The sequence below is a fragment of the Suricata suricatta genome, chromosome 10, assembly GCF_006229205.1.
Source record: "Suricata suricatta isolate VVHF042 chromosome 10, meerkat_22Aug2017_6uvM2_HiC, whole genome shotgun sequence".
In the NCBI taxonomy this organism is placed as follows: Eukaryota; Metazoa; Chordata; class Mammalia; order Carnivora; family Herpestidae; genus Suricata; species Suricata suricatta.
Genome location: NC_043709.1, coordinates 109,813,262 through 109,834,714, shown reverse-complemented (window position 1 = coordinate 109,834,714; position 21,453 = coordinate 109,813,262). Strand labels below are relative to the sequence as shown.

Below are 21,453 nucleotides of genomic sequence, written 5' to 3'. Positions count from 1 at the left end.
TTTAAATTGGTTGTTTTTGCTCTATTGATATATTTTGTCAATTTTCGTGCATGAAATTTTTATAGCTTAAGCGGATAATATTTCTGGTTAATGGGCATTTCATTTAAGAAACTAAAATCTATTTCTTAAAAAAGAAAAGATGTGCCAGGGACATAAGGAAAGTGGTGTGGTCAGATGTCCCAGACTGTCTTTGGGCTCTTTAGATAATATTGGGGAGATCGTCACCCCTCCCTCCACACCACTCCTTCCCTGCACTGGCAGACAGCTTTCATCCCTACATCAAGCAGAATTAACTCTGTGAATGTTTTAGAACTGACGGCCAGAGGCTGGAAATTATGTCATATCATTTAAGATCTTGACAGGATTGTTACTTTCCTGAGAAGGAGATCTTTTTTTTTTTTTAATGTTTATTTTTGAGAGAGAGAGAGAGCAAGCACCAGTAGGGGAGGGCAGAGAAAGAGAGAGAGACACGAAACAGGCTCCAGTCTCCAAGCTGTCAGCACAGAGCCCAATGCGGGGCTCAAACTCAAGGCCTGTGAGAGCATGACCTGTGCTGAAGTCAGATGCTTAACCGACTGAGCCCCTCAGGTGCCCCAGAAATCTTATTTTCATCTGGCTTTGGTTTATTTGTTAGAGAAGTGTATATACCCATAAAAAAGTACTTGTGTAAAGCATATTAAAAGACCTATATTCCTTCCTAGAGATAAATAAATGTCAGAAAGATCTGGGGGAGAGAACTGTGTTGGAACGTTGAAATTTACCAGTCTCTCACTTCTGCAGTATCCTCTCTCCCGTTTTTAAAAATTGTTATCATTTTGTGCTTATTTCATTTAAATATATTTCCTAGCGTAGATTAAGTCATCTTTCAGTTTAGAATCATCTTTACTGGATTGTAAGCTTCATGAAAGAAACTGTCTTGTTCATTTTCTTCTTCCCACCACGCACACTCCTCCGGTCATTCCCTTATGCCGTAGGCATGATCAATTGAATTCAATTACATATTTCTACTCTAAGAATTTGCTTTTATAATGAGATTTTTATTATAGGAACAAAGTCATTTTTCTATATATATATGTATTTTTTCCTGACATAGGTCCTTGAGGCCAAAATATGAATTTTTAAATTTTCTATTACAATTTATAAAAAGATTTTCTATTGAAATCCTTTTATTTGGAAGCTGGAGGACTTAATATGGTTTATTTCTCACTGTAAGAGTATTGACTATTTTAGGCTTAAGATTAACAATTTCAAAATACAGCTAAGAGATGGGAAATTAGCTTTGATTGAAGCCACATAGCACTTTGTTGCAAAAATGTTTATTTTCCAGGTGACAGTGTATTTTGACCTGCAGTGAAACACTTGCCAAAAAGTAAGAGTCCTGAAAGTAAAATAACAGTTACAAGGTTTTTTTAAATTTAAACTTTATTATGAAAATTTGCAAAATGTTACATAACTTCACAAATTAAGGATGTCAAATGTCAATAGTAGCATTTGCTGCAGTGATTCTCTGACATTCTACAAAATTTCCTCATCTTTTGCAGCATATAACCATATGCATTTATTTGATAAAAATGCACAGATCTAAGACCTTAAGCCACAAGAGCAGTTCATCATACTACTTTAAAAAGTCACTGTGGTCAACTATTTTAACCAGGAATTGGCCTCTTTTCCTTCTGTTGCCCACTGGTGTTTGAGAGAGAGCCTTGAATAGAGGCCATTTGTCTTTATTGCCAGGTTCATTGCCTGTCTCCTTGAAGAGATTTCTGAACTGATCTCAAAGGAATTCAGAAATAGTATCTTCAGGACTCTTCTTGAGCCTATAAAGACTCTTCACTGGCTTTTTAGAATCTCTCTCATGTTCTAGGGTTCTATCTCTTAGAGATAGGTAGAAGTGGCTTCTGACTGACAGGTACGAGCAGATTTGGGGGCCTAATTAGACTGAGAATGAAATAGCCCATTAAGCCACTACCACTGTGAGGGTGACCTGTTTTCTCAACTAAAACCTTTGGGATACAAAAGTGCTAAAATGAAGTATGAGGCAGGTATTACTCTCTTAGGTCCACTGATCATGACAATCCTTGCATTCATTTCCTTCTATAATTTCTCTAAGTGTTCACTAGATTTTAACTATATTAAAGATCTATTTGTCAAGGGGATAGAGTTTCCATAAAAGGCTACTAGTGGTAGTTCATATAATTTTACTGGACTTTCTACTTACTCTGGGTTTATTATGACTAATTATAAACTAGACTGGTATATTAAACGAGTTAATTATGGATCACTTTGTGAGTGGAAACACTTCAGAATATTTAAATTCCATTATTTAATATGTTACTTTAATAGTTTACATAAGACAGTTACCTTCAATTTCATGTGTAGTATTTGATATGTTGTTGACTTTACTTATTGATATCAATGTTATATTAATATTGCTTACTGACCAAGATTATTCCTGGGGGATATATCAGCATTCAGGTCTCCTTCAACAGCTAAGTGGCCTCTGAGCAACAATTTAAAACATGAATTTGATCTCAACACCCTCATTCCAGTTCCACTTTCACCTCTTCAAGGTTATTATGTGTCCTTTGTACTTGATGTTTCTGTCTTATCCCTAGATTTGATAGGTCTGTGAGTACAGGAACCTGTGTCTTTTTATTTATCATTACATCCCTAGAACAATGTCTGGCACAGTAATAGGTGACCAGTGAGTATTTGTTGAATAGATGGATTTGTGTTTATAAGTTACCACTACCTACCTAGTAGCGTCTGCAGTGGGCTTCTCTACCTTCCTGCCAGTGCTTGTAGGCGGTCTCTATCCCCTGGGCCAGTCCTTCCACTTTATTTTAGATGCTGTCTTCTCTTGCCTACTAAGACAAGCATCACTGAATCACTGTTTTCCCCACTCTTGTGGATTTTTCCCATCAGTAACAAACCTGCTGTAGTTACCATTTCTGTTTTTCTAATCCCTTTGTAACTCAAAAGAGTTGTCTAACACATACACCTATGACCAATTGATTTTTAACAAAGATGTCAAAGAGGAAAGAAAAGTCTCTTCAACAGATGGTGCTGAGTAACTGGATTTGTGCATGCAAAAGAATGGAATTGGACCCTCCCACCTCACATTATGTACAAAATTATCTCACAATAGATCAGTGACCTAAGGGCTTTTATTAGATTCAATTTACTAATATTTTGTGGAGGATTTTTGTGTCAGTGTCCATGAGGAGATACTGGACTGTAGTTTTCTTATGCCGTACTTGTCAGGTTTTAATATTAGTATAATTTTTGTCTCATATCATCATATATACCTCTCTCTTCTATTTTTTTAGAAAAGTTTGTATAGAATTGGTATTTTTCCCTTAAATGTTTATTAGAATTTATCATTGAAGCCATCTGTGCCTGGAAGTTCTTCACTCTGAATTAAATTTCTTTAATAGAGACAGGGCAGTTCAGATGTGATCTTTGGTAGCTTGTTTTTAAGGCATTTGTTCACTTTATCTAAATTTGTCAAACATATTGGCATATACTACGTTGTAAGATTTCTGATTACTTGCATTATATTTCAGTCTTAGTCTTGGTAGGTTTTTGTATGTCTTCTCAATATATCGGTTTATCATTTTATTGGTATTTTCAAGTATCATACTAGCTTTCAAATCTTAAATACAAGCTTTTAGTCTCCTTTTTTTCTGTATCTTTTGCTTTCAATTCATTGATTTCTACTCTTTCTTGTTTTAATCCTTTACCCTGTTTGTGTGAGGGCCTGTAAGGTAGGCGTGGAGGGTCTAACCTGCAGTGACTCTTCAAAGACCTTGACAGATTCTGTCTACCAAATGTCAACCACAGTGATAGAAATGCCAGTGACACCGTTGCAGCTCTGCACTGACCTCCAGCCTCAGAAGGAGACACTGATCTGAGCTGACTCGTCAGCGAAAGGTGTTGGTCTCCACTGGCTGTGGTCCAAGGAAGCTATCAAAATTGTCTAAGAGGCACGACTTTTCTACTTTATTTTATGCCCATTAATCAGACTCATGCAAGTATAGTTCTAGAAAATGGGACAGGGTCCAAAAAGGTTTGTAAAGTTGCTACTAATGTTTTTTTCTTTTCTCAGAAAGTGGGAAGAATTTTGTTTCTTGTAAATTTGTTTTTGTTTTAGTTTTATTGTTTTAAATTTTAAATCCCAGTTAATTAACATAAGTGAAATAATGATTTCAAGAATATAATTTAGTGATTCATTACTTATATATAACACCCAGTGCTCATCCCAACAAGTGTCCTCTTTCATGGCGCTTGCCCGTTTAGACTTTCTGCCCACCCAACACCCTGCCAGCAACCCTCAGTTTGTTCTCAGTATTTAAGAATCTCTTATTGTTTGTCTCCTTCTCTGTTTTTATATTATTTTTACTTCCCTTCCCTTATGTTCATCTGTTTTTTACCTTAAATTCCACATATGAGTAAAATGATATATTTGTCATTCTGTGAATTATTTCACTTAGCACAATGCCCTCTAGTTTCATCCATGTTGTTGCAAATAGCAAGATTTCATTCTTTTTGATCTCCAAATAATATTCAATTATATATATATATATCCATTCATCACTCCATGGACATTTGGGCTCTTTCCATACATTGGCTATTGTCAATAGTGCTGCTATAAACATTCAGGTGCATGAACCCCTTTGAATCACCACTCTTGTATCTCTTGGATAAATGCCTATTAGTGCAATTGCTGGGTCATAGGGTAGTTCTATTTTTAAGGAACCTCCATACTGTTTACAAGAGTAATGACACTACTTTGCTTTCCTACCAGCAATGCCTCTTTCTCCACATTCTCGTCAACACTTATTGTTGCCTGAGTAGTTAATTTTGGCCCTTCTGACAGGGGCCTAATAGGTGATATCTCAACGTGGTTTTGAATTATATTTCCCTGATGATGAGTGACATTGAGCATTTTTTCATGTGTCCGCTAGTCATCTGGATGCTTTCTTTGGAGAAGTGTCTATTCATGTCTTTTGCCTCTTTCTTCACTGGATTATTTGTTTTTTTGGGTGTTGAGTTTGAGAAGTTCTTTATAGATTTTGGATACTAATACTTTATCTGATATGTCTCGGCAAATATCTTCTCCCATTCCATCAGTTGCCTTTATGTTTTGCTGATTATTTCCTTCGCTGTGAAGAAGATTTTTATCTTGACGAGTTCTGAATAGTTCATTTTTGCTTTTATTTCCCTTCCCTTTGAAGACATGTCATAAAAGAAGTAGCTGTGGTCAAAAGTTAAAGAGGTTGTTGCCTGTTTTCTCCTTTAGGATTTTGATGGCTTCCTGTCTTACATTTAGGTCTTTCATCCATTTTGAATTTATTTTTGTGTATGGTGTAAGAATGTGGTCAGGTTCATTCTTCTGCATGCCACTGTACGGTTTTTCGAACACCATTTGCTGAGGAGATTTTTTCCATTGGATATCCATTCCTACTTTGTCAAAGATTAGTTGGTGATATGTGGGGTCCATTTCTGGGTTCTTTATTCTGCTCCATTGATCTACACATCTGTTTTTGTGCCAGTACCATACTGTCTTGATGATTACAGATTTGTAATACAGCTTGAAGTCTGAAATTGTGATGCCTCCAGTTTGGTTTTCTTTTTCAGGATAACTTTGGCTATTCAGGGTCTTTTCTGGTTCAATAAAATATTAGGATTGTTTGTACTAGCTCCGTGAAGAATGCTGGTGTTGTTTTAATAGGGATTGCATGGAATATGTAGGTTGCTTTGCATAGTATTGATATTTTAACAATATTTGTTCTTCTAACCCATGAACATGGAATGTTTTCCCTTTTTTTTTTTTTGGTGTCTTCTTCCATTTCTTTCATAAACCCTCTATAGTTTTCAGTGTATAGGTTTTTCACCTCTTTGGTTAGTTTATACCTAGGTATTTATGGGTTTTGATGCAATTGTAAATGGGATCAATTCCTTGATTTCTCTTTCTGCTGCTTCATTATTGATGTATGGAAATGCAACTGATTTCTGTATGTTGATTTTATATAGTGCAACTTTGCTGACTTCATGGATCAGTTCTAGCAGTTTTTTGGTGGAGTCCTTTGGGTTTTCCACCTAGAGTATCATGTCTTCTGCAAAGAGTGAAAATTTGACTTTCTCCTTGCTGATTTGGATGCCTTTTATTCCTTTGTGTTGTCTGATTGCTGATGCTAGGACTTCCAACAATATGTTGAATAATAGTGGTGAGAGTGGAAATCCTTGTCATGTTCCTGGCCTTAGGGGGAAAGCTCTCAGGTTTTCCCCACTGAGCATGATATTAACAGTGGGTCTTTCATATATGGCCTTCATGTTCTTGAGGTATGACCCTTCTATTCCTACTTTCTTGAGGGTATTTTTCAAGAAAGGATGCTATATTTTGTCAAATGCTTTCTCTGCATCTATTGGGAGGATCATGTGTCTTTTTTCCCCTTTCTTTTATTAATGTGATGTATCACATTGATTTGTGGGTATCAAACCAACCCTGGATCCCAGGAATAAATCTCACTTGTTCATGGCATATAATTCTTTTAATGTGTTGTTGGGCCCAGTTGGCTAGTATTTTCATGAGAATTTTTGCATCCATGTTCATCAGGGAAATTGGTCTTTACTTCTTATTTTTAGTGAGGTCTTTGTCTGGTTTTGGAATTAAGGTAATGCTGGCCTCGTAGAATTAGTTTGGAAGTTTTCTTCCAATTTCTATTTTTTAGAACAGCTTCAAAAGAATAGGTGTTAACTCTTCTTTAAATGTTTGGTAGAATTCCAGGGCACCTGGATGGCTCAGTTGGTTAAGTGGCAGACTTCAGCTCAGGTCATGGTCTCCTGGTCCGTGAGTTCAAGCCCTGTGCTGGGCTCTGTGCTGACAGCTCAGAGCCTGGAGCCTTTTTGGGATTCTCTGTCTCCCTCTCTGCCCTTTCCCTTCTTGTACTCTCTCTGTCTCTCAAAAATAAATATTTAAAATTTAAAAATGTTTAGTATACTTCCCCTGGAAAGCCATATGGCCCTGGACTCGTTTGTTTGGAGCTACTTGATTACTGATTCAATGTCTTTACTGCTCATGGGTCTCTTTAAATTTTCCACTTTTTCATGCTTCAGTTTTCATAGTTTATGTGTTTCTAGGAATTTTTCCATTCTTCCAGATTGCCCAATTTGTTGGCCTCTAATTGATCATAATACTATCTTAATATTGTTTGCATTTCTGCAGTGTTGGTTGTGATCACTTGTCTTGCATTCATGATTTTATTTAGGACCTTTCCTTTTTCTTTTTGATAAATCTGGCTAAGAGCTTATCAGTTTTGTTAATTCTTTCAAAGAACCAGCTCCTGGTTTCCTTGATCTGTTCCACTGTGTTTTTGATTTGTATATCATTGTTTTCTGCTCCAATCTTTATCTCCCTTCTTCTGCTGGTTTTGGGCTTTTATTTGCTGTTTTTCTTCTATCTCTTTTATGTGTAAGGTTAGATTGTGTATTTTTGACCTTTCTTCCTTCTTTAGGAAGGCCTGGGTTGCTATATACTTCTCTCTTATGACTGCCTTTGCTGCATCCAGAAGATTTGGGGCTGTCTTCTTTTCACTTTCATTGGCTTTCATGTACTTTTTAAATTCCTTTTTTAATTTATTGGTTAACCTATAGTATTCTTAGTATTCTTTAGTAGGGTGTTCTTTAACCTCCAAGTATTCATGGTCTTTCCAATTTTTTTCTTGTGGCTGATTTTGATTTTCATAGTGTTGTGGTCTGAAAAATATGCAAGGTATGATCTAAATCTTTTTGTACTTGTTGAGAGCTGATTTGTGTCCCCAGTATGTGATCTATTATGGAGAATGTTCCATGTGCACTCCAGAAGAATGTGTATTCTGCCGTTTTAGGATGAAATTTTCTAAATATATCTGTTAAGTCTATCCAGTCCAGTGTGTCATTCAAAGCCATTGTTTCTTTGTTGATTTTCTGCTTACATGATCTGTCCATTGCTGTAAGTGGGATATTGAAGTCCTCTACTATTACGGTATTATTTCAATGAGTTTCTTTATGCTTGTTATTGATTTATATACTTGGATGCTTTCACATTGGGGGCATAAATATTTACAATCATTAGATCTTCGTGGTGCATAGACACCTTAGTTATAATGTCCTTCATCTCTTGTTACAGTCTTTATTTTAAAATCTATTTTGTCTGATATAAGTATGGCTACTCTAGCTTTCTTTTGACAACCATTAGAATGATAGATGGTTCTCCATCCTCTTACTTTCACTCTGCAGGTGTTTTTAGGTCTAAAATGAATCTCTTGTGAACAGTATATATATAAATCTTGTTCTCTTATCCATTCTGATACCTCATAACTTTTGAAGCATGTAGTCCATTGACATTTAGAGTGAGTACTAAAAAACATGAATTTAGTGCCATTGTGTTGCCTGTTGGTGTTTTTGGCTGGTCTTTGTTGCTTTTCGTTTTGTTTGTTTGTTTTTGTCTTTTCTCCACTCAAAGGGTCTCCTTTAAAATACCTTTAAGGGATGGTTTAGTAGTCACAAACTCCTTTATTTTTTGTTTGTCTGGGAAACACTTTATCTTTTCTTCTATTTTGAAACACAGTCTTGCTGGATAAAGAATTCTTGGCTGCATATTTTTCCTTTTCAGCACATTGAATATATTCTGCCACTACTTTCTGGCCTGCCAAATTGCTGTGGATAGGTGTGCTGTGAACCTGATCTGTCTTTCCTTATTGGTTAAAGATTTTTTTTCCCCTTGCTGCTTTCTTAATACTTTCCTTGTCTATGTATTTTGTGAATTTGACCTTATTGATGGTTGATTTTTGTTGAATCTAATAGGAGTTCTCTATGCTTTTTGGAGTTTGATATCTGTCCTTCCCCAGATTAGGAAAGTTTTCCACTATAATTTGCTCACATAAATTTCTGCTTCTTTTTCTCTCTCTTCATCTTCGTGGATTTCTATGATTTGGATATTATTCCTTCTTAATAAGCTGCTGAGTTCTCTAAGTCCTGTATCATGCTCTTTTGCCTTTGTTTCACTTTTTATCTGCTTCCTTATTCTCTAATTTTATTTTATATATCATTTATATAAAATGATTCCCTACTCTGCTTCCTCCATCTTTGCTGTCATGGCATCCATTCGAGATTGCATCTGGGTTATAGCATTTTTAATGGTAGACTAGATTTTACTTCTTATATAGCCACAGAAAGGGATTCTACATTTTCTTCAACTCCAGCTGGTATTATCATTATCGTGGTTCTAAATTCTAGTTCAGACATCTTATATCTGTGTTGATTAAGCCCCTGGCTTTCATTTCTTCCTGTTTTTTCTTTTGGGGTGAATTCCTTCATTTTGTCATGTTGGAGGAAAACCAAAATTTAATAAAACAAAAAAACAAAAATTAAAAAATTAAATACAAAAAAAAAGTAAAGGAAGCTAGTTCCAAGGCAATTTCTAGTCTGTTTATTGAAAGAAGCTTTATAGAATACAGAAAAAATGGAAATAAAAGTAAAAGTTAAGTAAATTTTTTAAAATAAAAAATTATAGAATAAAAAAATGAAATAATAAAAATGAAATATAACACACTTTTTAAAAATCAAAAAATAAGTAAAAAATAAGAAAAGAAAGAAAAGAAAAATACATTTTTTTCTTTATCCATGAAAACAATAATGGGAAAAAACCTATTTAAACAAAAACAAAAGCAGAAAAAAATGAATAATGAGCAAGCAAACAGAATGAAACCCGAATGAAGTTACCTCCAGTTTCTTCTAGAAGTGAAACTTGAAGCCCTCTATAGTCTGCACACTAAGCAGGTAGAAGAACTTGTTGTGTCCTCTAAGGGGATGTGCTTGGAAGGCACAGCTGAGAGGGACTTGGAGTAATGACTCTGTTCTCCACTAGCTGGTAATGCTTAGCTTACTGGGGTGGATCAGTGTGGTGAGCATGTGTGCATGTGTGTGGGCAGGAGAGGTGGAAATGGCTTCACCCAACTCCCTAGTCTCTGGCACAGAATCTTCACACTCTCACCAAACTACAATTAAGCACCCTTCCTTTGTCTCAGGTCTCCATCCACTCCCCACCTATACCCGGGTCATATCCAAGTCATCTGCCTGCCAGCCACACATCCCTCTAGAGTTTTATCTCAGATGGGGTTGTGTTTCAAAACCCCACACTTCAGAACCCCCTGTGGTTTGGACCCTCACAGACTCTCTGGGGGAGGGTCTCACTGAGCAAAGGCTGGGTGCAGCTTGCCCCAGAAAGTGTTCATGTGATTGCGCAGTGGCAGAAGTTCAGAGATTATGGGAAATCACAACACATAGCTAGCTGGCTCCAGGTTTCACCACACTCCAGCATTTTTATCCCAATATTAGCAAATGTGGCTACTCCTTGGGGTCTGCTGGTACCTTTGGCTGTGGGGAGGCCATATGGCCTAAACCATATGCTCTCCAAGCAGTGGAACCACTTCTCTGTGTGGCACCTGGACTTTTCATACCTGCTGCCTACTCCTGGGGATTATCCTTCCTCACCTGAGCACTGCTAGGCACTGTGCTCCGGAACTTCGGACTCTGTGCTCCACTGTTTATAGACTTCTGGTGGTACTCCAAACTCTGCTTTCTTCCCATCAGTGGTTTTGGGGAACAGGTTTCTTTCTCAGTCCCCTGTGAGTTTTTTCATTTTTTTCTTGCCCTTTCTCACCAGCTACTTTTGAGGGAGTGTTTTTCTGCACTTCCAATGCATTGCTCTCTCCCCTTTTCTCCATTCTCTCTCCACAAAAACAGCTCCCTACCATCTGCAGCTTTTCTCTCCCACAGTTCACCTCTCTGCACCACATACCTGCCTATTCTGTGCCTCACATTATGCAAATTGTTCTGTTAATCCTCAGATCAATTTCCTAGGTTTGCAAAGTGGTTTGATGTTGATCTAGCTGCATTTCAGGGATGAGGCAAGCTGGGGGTCTCCATGTCGCTCTGCCATCGTAACTCCTTATTTATTTAAATTTATTTATTTCTTAATTACATCCAAGTTAGTTAGCATATAGTGCAACTCTGACTTCAGGAGTAGATTCCTTAATGCCCCTTATCCATTTAGCCCATCCCCTTTCCCACAATCCCTCTAGTAAGCCTCTGTTCTCCATATTTAAGAATCTCATGTTTTGTCCCCCTGTTTTTATATTTGCATCCCTTTCCTTATGTTCATCTGTTTTGTATCTTAAAGTCCTCATAGGAGTGAAGTCATATGATATATGTCTTTCTCTGACTAATTTCACTTAGCATAATATCTTCTAGTTCCATCCACATTGTTGCAAATGGGAAGCTTTCATTCTTTTGATTGCTGAATAATACTGCATTGTGTGTGTATATATCTTATCTATTCACCCATTGGTGGACATTTTGGCTCTTTCCATATTTTGGCTATTGCTGACAGTGCTGCTATAAACATTAGGGTGCATGTGCCCCATTGGAACAGTATACCTGTATCCCTTGGATAAATACCTAGTGGTGAAATTGCTGGGTCATAGGGTAGTTCTGTTTTTAATTTTTTGAGGAATCCCCACCCTGTTTTCCAGAGTGGCTGCACCAGTTTGCATTCCCACCAGTGGTGCAAAAGAGATCCTCTTTCTCCACATCCTCACCAACATCTGTTGTTGCCTGAGTTGTTAATATTAACCAATCTTATGGGTGTAAGGTGGTATCATTGTGATTTGGATTTGTATTTCCTTAATGACAAGTGATGTTGAACATTTTTTAATGTGTCAGTTCGCCATCTGTATGTCTTCTTTGGAAAAGTGTCTATTCATGTCTTTTGCCCATTTCTTCACTGGATTATTTGTTTTTTGGGTGTTGAGTTTGATAAGTTCTTTATAGATTTATCCAATATGTCATTTGCAAATATCTTCTCCCATTCCATTGGTTGCCTTTCAGTTTTGCTGCTTGTTTCCTTCACTGTGAAGATTTTTATTTTGATGAGGTCCCAATAGTTCATTGTTGCTTTTGTTTCCTTGCCTCCAGAGACATGTTGAGTAAAAAGTTGCTGTGGCTAGGTGAAGGAGGATTTTACCTGCTTTCTCCTCTAGGATTTTGATGGCTTTCTGTCAGGTTTAGGTCTGTCATAAACTCTTTTGAGTTTATTTTTGTGGATGGTGTAAGAAAGTGGTCCAGGTTCATTTTTCTGCATGCTGTTGTCCAGTTTTCCCTGCACAGCTTGCTGAAGAGACTGTCATTATTCCATTGGATATTTTTTCCTGCTTTGTCAAAGATTAGTTGACTATACCTTTGTGGGTCCATTTCTGGGTTCTCTATTCTGTTCCATTGATGTGTCTGTTTTTGTGCCAGTACCACTGTCTTGATAATTATAACTTTGTAATACAGCTTGAAGTCCAGAATTGTGATGCCTCCAGCTTTGATTTTCTTTCTCAAGATTGCTTCCACTATTCAGGACTTTCTGGTTCCATACAAATTTTAGGATTTTTTGTTCTAGCTCTGTGAAGGATGCTGGTATTATTTTGATGGGTATTCATTGAGTATGTAAATTGTTTGGGGTTGTATTGATGTTTTAACAATATTTGTTCTTCCTAACCAGGAGCATGGAATAGTTTTCCATTTTATTTGTGTCTTCAGTTTCTTTCATATGCTTTCTATAATTTTTAGTGTATAGATTTTTTACCTCTTTTGTTAGATTTATTTCTAGGAATTTTATGGTTTTTGGTGCAGTTGTAAATGGGATCGATTCCTTGATTTCTCTTTCTGTTGCTTCATTAATGGTGTATAGGAATGCAACTGATTCCTGTGCATTGATTTTATATCCTGTAATATTCCTGAATTCATGGATCAGTTCTAGCAGTTTTTTGGTGGAATCTTTTGGGTTTTCCATATCAGAATATCATGCAGAGTATTTTGTCTTCTACCAACAGTGAAAGTTTGACCTTCACCTGGCTGATTTGGATGCTTTTTATTTGTGTTGTCTGATTGCTGAGGCTAAGACTTCCAATACAATGCTGAGTAACAGTGGCGAGGGTGGACATTACTGTCTTGTTCCTGACCTTAGGGGACAAGCTCTTGATTTTTCTGCATTGAGTATGTTATTAGGAGTGGGTCTTTCATATATGACTTTTATAAACTCAAGGTAGGATCCTTCTATCCCTACTTTTTTGAGAGTTTTTATCAAGAAAGGATGCTGTATTTTGTCAAATGCTTTTTCTGCATCTATTGAGAGGATCATGTGGTTCTTGTCCTTTCTTTTATTGATCTGATGAATCGCATTGATTGTTTTCAGATATTGAACCAGCCCTGCATCCCAGGTATAAATCCCACTTGGTCATGGTGAATAACTTTTTAAATGTATTTTTTGATCCCTTGGCTAATATCTTGTTGAGGATTTTTGCATCCTTGTTCATCAGGGAAATTGCCAGGGCCTGGCAGTTCAGGGAGTGCCTTTGGTGTGTGTTGAATGAACTCTGCTGTTGTATTCTTGGTGCTCTATCCTTCAGGCCAGTTGCCTGCAGAGGTTCTCCTTGCCTGTTGTGGACAGCCTTTGTTCCCTGGCCTCAATGTGTCAAGTTTTACTGAGGTGTGCTCTGGTCGTCTTGTGAAATGAGACCTGACACTACTGCCACCAGAAGTGAGGCATCTCTGGTTGGGAGATGTGGTGTGGGCAGGGGTTTGTGCTGGTCTTCTTGGGGAGGGGCCTACTATGCTGGAACTGAGGAAAGGGTGATTGAGAGTGGCAATTCCACGGGATCGCAGGGGAGTGGGGCTTCGTATTAGCAAGTTCGGCAGCCAGTGTTGGCACTATGCTGTTTCCTGCAGGTGGCTGTGTGTTAAAGCTGAGGGGTCAGGGAAGGAAATGGTGCTGGCCAGCTCCATTGTTCCTGGAGAGGCATCCCCATGAACATTGCCTCTTAGGAAAATGCACCAAGAAGAGCAAATGATCTCTCTACTCAGTTCCCCAGGTGCTCTTCAGATTGCTGTTTCCATGCTGCCTGCCCCCTGGGCTGTTTCCAGCCTTCCCTCCAGGAGCAGGAGGGCTCCATTTCATCCAAGCCCACTGACTTTTAAAACTCCAAGCTCTAAGCCCCTCCCCCCCATCACAAAATTTAGCCCCTTTGGTTTTCCAAGCCAGTGGCTTTGGGGGAAATGTTTTCCTTGTGCATTCCTCTGTGTGCTCCCCTCTCCCTCACCTTTCTCAGGGACCGTGGCTCCCTCCCCTCTGCAGTACCCACTATCCATTTCTCCCCTAATCCATGTCTCTGCACTTCCTCTTTGGTGTGGTTTTTGCTCTCCCTTTAGTTTTAGAGTTTGTTCTGCTAGTCTTCAGGCAAATTTCTGGGGTGCTAAGGAAGATTTGATAGTTACACAGTTGTGTTTGTTCAATGAGGTGACCCTACAGTTCTTCTACTCCACTGCTGTCTCCCCCTACCTTCTTTAATTGGAAAGACTTCAAAAAGGTGAGATGCAGATGTTCCAGACAGTCCAGGGTGGGGGTCAGAGGAGCCAATTCCTGGGTGACTTAGAAGACAGTCTGGAGCACCAGAAACAGGGAGGACAGAAGATTCCATTTTCATAGGAGAATGGGGCCAGGTGAATGCAAAGGCTGGTAGGTTCCTGGTCCTCATGGAGGGAAACAGAATGAGTACCTGCTAGAAGGATCTCTGGGGTCCTAGTCACATGTGGGGGCACATTTCTCACTGTGACAGACTCCTACAATAGATGAATGGATAAAGGATATGTGATATATATGTGATGGAATATTACTTGGCCATAAAATAGAATGAAATCTTGCCATTTGCAACAGTATAAATGGATCTAGAGGGTATAATCCTAAGTGAAATAAGTCAGTCAGAGAAAGATAAATGCCATATTATTTCACTCGTGTGAAATTTAAAACAATACAAATGAACAAAGAAAAAATGAAACAAAAAAATAGACTCAGATACAGAGAACAAGCTGATGGTTGCCAAAGGGAAGGAGGGTGTGGTGATAGGTAAAATAAAGTGGATCAAGAGTGCACTTACCTTGATGAGGACTATGAAATATGCCAAATTATTGAAACTTTATACTGTACACCTGAAACTAATATAATCTGTATATTAAATATGCTTCAATAAGAAATTAATTCACTTTCTACCAAAGAGAGAAAAAGAGGGAGGGAGAGAGAGAGAGGGAGATATCACTGTAACTAGATGCACTTAAGTAGAGGTCAAACAATCATCTTTCAAATATGAAGTTGTTAAAGGAATTGTACATGAAGTAGAATTAAATGTATAATATTTGTTACAACTCATGGTTCAAACTCTAACATTGTCTGAAGAAATATCTATAGGTAGATACGGTGTGATACAATATGCTCTAGTACCTAGGGTTTACATTTTTCAAAACAAATTACTAAGCTGATGGAGTACATATATATTTGACTTAAAAATTTGTGTATCACTGAGAGGCACCAAGGATATGACAAAGAAATCACTTTGAATCTATCTCTGGGATCCATAATGACTGTATATTATGGATTGAGATACTATATGTGAAGGATTGAATTCTTAAACATAAAAACTCAAGTATCTTGATTTTCTTCTCTTCCTATCAGTAGAAGCACATTTTGAAGTGTTACAATAATTTTGGATACTGGAAAAATCTAATTGAATACATAAGTGTATTATTTAATTTTATTTCATCTGGATTTTCAAGTAAATAAGAAACAAAAATATTAATTTACATTTAGGAATAGTAGAAGTTGATTAAATATCCTAAAAATAAATAAAACAATCCTCACATAAATAGAAGCTCATGATTGGATGATCATAATCATAAAAATGCATAAATTTCAGGACCATAAGAGAAAACAAGACCACGTAAAGATACTGAACTACTAACTCATTCAGTATTTATAAGTTGTTTTCTCTTATTCTTTTCAATATTCCTTTTAATATTAGCATCAATTAAATTTGATATTTACTACTAACATTTCCACACAGCATAAGTCCTTTGATTTTATAAGTCTTTCATAGTCCAACTACAGCTAATAGTATGAGTTGTTGTTTTACTAAATATTTACTATGAATTGGTGTTTACCATTATATAAAGAATAAAGATTTTGTTCTGACCTCTTCAATGAATATCCAGTTTCAATGTGAAAAAAAAATCAAGATATTTTCTTTTCTAAATTCTATTCTTTCACCTGGAAGTATAAGAAATGTATGAAGACTCCTTTCCTCTATATACCATCATACAAAATATACTTGCAAATAATGTGACACTTAAGTAATCATGACATTATCAAAACATGTAGAGAACAAAGTTTATTTAATTGTTTTTACATCACACCAGAAATTATTACAGGGATATTAGTGAATAGAAGCAAGCTGGAACTTCAATATAGAGCTCCTTTCTTAACATCAGCAACAAAAAGAGTTTGATCTTAGAGTTTCAAATCTGCTCCAGATAGTAAAGAAGAATTCTGAAAATAAACCAAGTAATTGTAAATTTCACTTAATTTAATTTCTAATACACATACAAACATTTCTGAAACTTTCAGTTTTATACATTTCTTATTAGATATGTTACATTAATTCCATTTTTGAAAATATCTAGAGCTTTTGGTTTTCAAAATCACTAAACTGTCTCTCAATGTTAAAAAGTTGATTTTAGCCAGACATTGACAAAGACTCTTCCCTTAACCAAATTATATTTGGGTTTCGCTAAGCCCTCTTTTTGACTAGGCCTTGGCCTATGCCCTTGGCCTGGTTTTGCAAGAATACTGTTTGCCTAATTTGGTAGGAATGCTTCTACCCTTGAAGTCTCTTTAGTAATTTTATAGCTACTGACCTCCTCATTCTGCTCATTGGCTAGAAATTCCCAGCTGTCTTTGCTATATTTGGAGTTGAATTCAATCTCTCCACCCTATTGCAATAGTCTTGAATAAAGTCTTCATTAACATTTTAAACAAATGTCACAATAATTTTTTAACTGCATCATTAAAAAGGGAAATGACTTGTCTTATCTTTGATGGTAGCAAAAGCCTTCCAAAGGCTGTAGATCCTACTTGCTATGCCCAAATTCTGGCCTAATTTGAGCTAGCCAGTTCTTGGTTGAAACTGACATTGTCTACTCAATATTTAGGGACATCCTACTATCATAAAAAAGCACTATATTTTATCCAACAATACTGTTGAAATACTACGCCTGCTTCTACTTCTCTAAGGGTCTCTTCTTATTTATACCAGTCATTAATTGACAAAAATATTTTCTATATATTTTTCTGAATATTTTTCTGCTTTATCAGGTCCTGATTAACTTTGGATCATTGACAATTCTTTAAAAAAAATTTTTTTAATGTTTTACTTATTTTTGATACAGAGAGAGAGAGAGAGACAGAGCATGAGAGGGGGAGGGGCAGAGAGAAGGAGACACAGAACCAGAAACAGGCTCCAGGCTCTGAGCTAGCTGTCAGCACAGAGCCCGATGCAGGACTCGAACCCACGAACGTGAGATCTGACCTGAGCCGAAGTCGGAGGCTTAACCGACTGAGCCACCCAGGCGTCCCAGATCACTGATAATTCTTAAGTTGAGCTATCCATTATGGGAGTCACAAACCACATATGGATAGATTTAAACTAATTAAAATTAAAAATCTAGATTCTCAGTCGCACTAGCTATGTTCAACATCTGCATATTGCTCATGGCTCCCTTTGTTTCCTCTGTAACATTTCCATTTTCACAGGAAATTTTATTGTGGAGTGCTATGGAGTAAAAGTTGTAATTGCCATGAAAGCAATGCTTTGGGAGGAGAATATTTAAATGGAAACAATATATATTGAATTTGTTCATTGAAATTCATTTGTCAACAGCTATAGGATCTGGATTTTTTTAAAAATCAGTGGCAACTATTTGCATATGGGTTTGGATATTAGTTTATTTCTCTTATATTATCAAATAATAAACACCATGGTTCACAACTCTGGTAGCACCTTGAATCACCTACAGAGTATCTGCTTTAATTAGTCTGGGGCTGGGAACAGAGAAATAATGTTTTTATTTATTTTTTTAAGTTTATTTATTTTGAGAGAGAGAAAGAAAGCATGAGGCGGGGAGGGACAGAAAGAGAGGAAGAGAGGATCCTAAGCTCTGAGCTGTCAGTGAGGAGCCTGAGTGGGACACAAACTCATGAAACATGCAATCATAAACTTGAGCTGAAATCAAGAGTCAGAGCTTAACCAACGGAGCCACTCAGGTGCCCCAAGAATTAGTGTTTTCTAAAAGCACCCCATATGAATTCTATTTTGTAGATAGACTTGAGAATCACTAGTTTAGCACATATGCTAGCTCATTTCATCAAATTATTACATAATTAATATATGTGGCACTGTTATCTGGATAGTCTATAGGGGCAAACGGAGAAGGTGGAATGGATCCAGTTTAAATAATCTCAGCAATTGCCATTCATGGGGACAGATTGCTATCTTGAACTAAAGTTGATATTGAAAAAAATTAATTCTAGAGAGAAATATAAAATTCACCTTGTTCACAATCCATTCATTTGGCAACTTGAAATAACAATTTTGCTATTATTTCTGCATATAGTCTCTCCAAAACCCTCACAAGAGTTGCTAATATGTTTCAGCTTTATATTGCTTCTGGATGTTTCATAGTTTCAGAGAACAGAATCAGTCATTAGTGAAGAATTGCTCTATTTACTTTTTCTTCACTGATACCTTAATTAGGCTCGGTCTATAATTTCTTTTTTACCATATATAAGCCGCATATATTTTTTTACTACTGTATAGATTGTCAACATCTTTAAATTAGAGATTTTAGAGTATAGCCATTATTTTATTAATTTTATTTCACTTTATGTTTCTGTAGAAATCTAATTTATTTTTAGTTTTTGACACAAAATGGAATTCCAAATACTTAGATTAATATCATTGTCCAGTGCTCTAATTTTTGCTGGGTAAGTATAACATTCAAGGTTCAAAAGGATATGATACAAGTTTAAAATTCATGTCAGTAATAATCCAGATTGAATTTAAGACCATGTCATCCAATAATATTACTCACTGTAGGGCATAGTGAAAATGTGGTTAAAAACAATGTTTTAATGTTATTAACATTGATTGACAAGTATCATGTCTTTAAAATTATTAGCACTTAGGGCACGTAAGTGGCACTGCTCCTGACTTCCCAACTTCAGCTCAGGTCATGATCTTGGGGTCCATGAATTCAAGTCCCACCCATGTCAGGATCTGTGCTGACAGGTCAGAGGCTGGAGCCTGATTTAGATTCTATTTCCCTCTCTCTCTGCCCTTCCCCCACTCATGCTCCGTCTCTCAAAAATAGACATGACCAATTTTACAAAATATGCTTTAACACATCAATCACATTATTGTCATGAGACATTTATGTTTACTTCCTTTTCTTTTTGAAATTTGTTGTGCGGTGTTTAAACATTAACATTTTGAATAGGGTATTTTAATTACTTACGATTTAAAAACTAACCTTTTTTAAAATTAGAAAAAAGAGAAAGAATTGCAAACATTCAAACTCACCTGCTGCCAATTAAGCTCCTCTATGATATGGACCTACCCTACTTATCCAGGGCATTGCCCACTATTGTTCAATAAGCACCATCCTTTCAAGTCAGTGTTATTTTTTCAAGGCTTCCACACTTGCAATGTTCATTGCTATCTCCATGAATTTGCTGTTATCTTGATCAGAATTCATTTATTCTCAAAAATATGGTAGGGTAGAGATTTCCAGGCAGCAGTCTATGACACTTTAAAGCAAAGTTATTGTGATTTAAAAATTAATTTCATTAAGTTCATATAATTTGTATCATATTACATAGGGTAAACAGATTATTACATATGAATAATAGTAACATTGGAATTAGAAATGAAAAATCAATACATAAATTTATCTATGTTTCTATAGAAATGATACTGGGACATCCTTTACATAGAGTAGTATAAATATAGCCACAATGGTTCCCCAAATTTAGCTGATGTCGGCATCACCCTGAACACTTAGTAAAACAGATTGCTTGAACTCCAAATCTTCTGATTCTTTAGGTCTGTCATAGGGTTCAATAATTTGTATTTCTAATATATCCCCAGTTGATGCCTAGGTTACTAGTCTTGAAGGCACACTTTAAGAAGCAGTGATAGAGAAATTTTTAAAGTTCCAATTCACTGGAATGTTGCCTTTTGGTTGGAATACATATACATGTTTAATATATCAGTGGTTCTTCAAAAAGTCAATTTTAAGTGAGAGACAATTTGTGTACTGTGAAGGAAAAGGATCATAAAATTAGTGTTAGAGAGGGAATAGTGGCAATTCCTTTTAGGTAGAAGACTCACCTTTGAGCTCATAGAAACCAAGTATGGATTATAAAATTTCAATTTATTCAAATGATGTTTGTTGCAACATTATTAGAAAACTGAAAACAACCAAAGTACTCATTTAACAGAGGCCTAGTTAAATAAACTATGGTATTCTCATATACAAAAGACTTAAAAACAATTAGGCAGTAATGACATTTTCACCATGTTTATTCTTTCGATCCATGAACAGGGAATGTTTTTCCATTTCTTGGTGTCTTCTTAAATCTCTTTCATAAGTTTCTCTTTCTATAGTTTTCATCATATAGTTCTTTTACATCCTTGGTTAGGTTTACTCCTAGGTATTTTATGGTTTTTTCGTGCAATCATGAATGGGATCAGTTTCTTGATTTCTCTTTCTGCTGCTTCATTATTGGTGTATAGAAATGCAACTGATTTCTGTACATTGATTTTGTACCCTGAAACTCTACTGAATTCATTGATCAGTTCTAGTAGGCGGAGGTGGAGTCTGCTGGGTTTTCCATGTAGAGTATCATGTCATCTGCGAAAAGTGAAAGTTTGGCTTCTTCTTTGCCTCTTCTGATGCCTTTTATTTCCTTTTGTTGTCTGATTGCTGATGCTAGGACTTCCAGCACTATGTTAAACAGCAGTGGTGAGAGTGGACACCCCTATCGTGTCCCTGATCTCAGGGGGAAAGCTCTCAGTTTTTCCCCATTGAGGATAATATTGGCTGTGGGCTTTTCATAAACTGCTTTTATAATGTTTAGGTAAGTTCCTTCTATTCCGACTTTCTCAAGGGTTTTTATTAAGAAAGGGTGCTGTATTTTGTCAAATGCTTTTTCTGCATCTATTGACAGGATCATATGGTTTTTATCCTTTCTTTTGTTAATGTGATGGATCACACTGATAGATTTGTGAATATTGAACCATCCTTATAACCCAGGAATGAATCCCACTTGATCATGATGCAATCCCCATCAAAATTGCACCAGCATTCTTCTCAAAGCTAGAACAAACTATCCTCAAATTCATATGGAACCACAAAAGACCCCGAATAGCCAAAGTAATATTGAAGAAGAAAACCAAAACAGGAGGCATCACAATTCCAGAC

The 21,453-nt window shown here is 36.5% G+C and overlaps 1 protein-coding gene across 4 annotated transcripts in view; it reads right to left on the bottom strand.

The window, feature by feature from the left end:
* Nucleotides 1-16,285: 16,285 nt before the first annotated feature.
* Nucleotides 16,286-21,453, bottom strand: part of LOC115304275 (coiled-coil domain-containing protein 7-like) — a 200,917-nt gene continuing 195,749 nt past the window's right edge. For all 4 annotated transcript variants that reach the window (XM_029954403.1, XM_029954405.1, XM_029954406.1 and 1 more), the window contains 2 exons: nucleotides 19,551-19,777; nucleotides 16,286-16,462 (listed from right to left, as the gene is read on the bottom strand). In XM_029954403.1, the coding sequence (XP_029810263.1) occupies nucleotides 19,770-19,777 (8 nt within the window). In that variant the 3' untranslated portion in view covers nucleotides 16,286-16,462; nucleotides 19,551-19,769. The remainder of the gene's footprint in view (nucleotides 16,463-19,550; nucleotides 19,778-21,453) is intronic.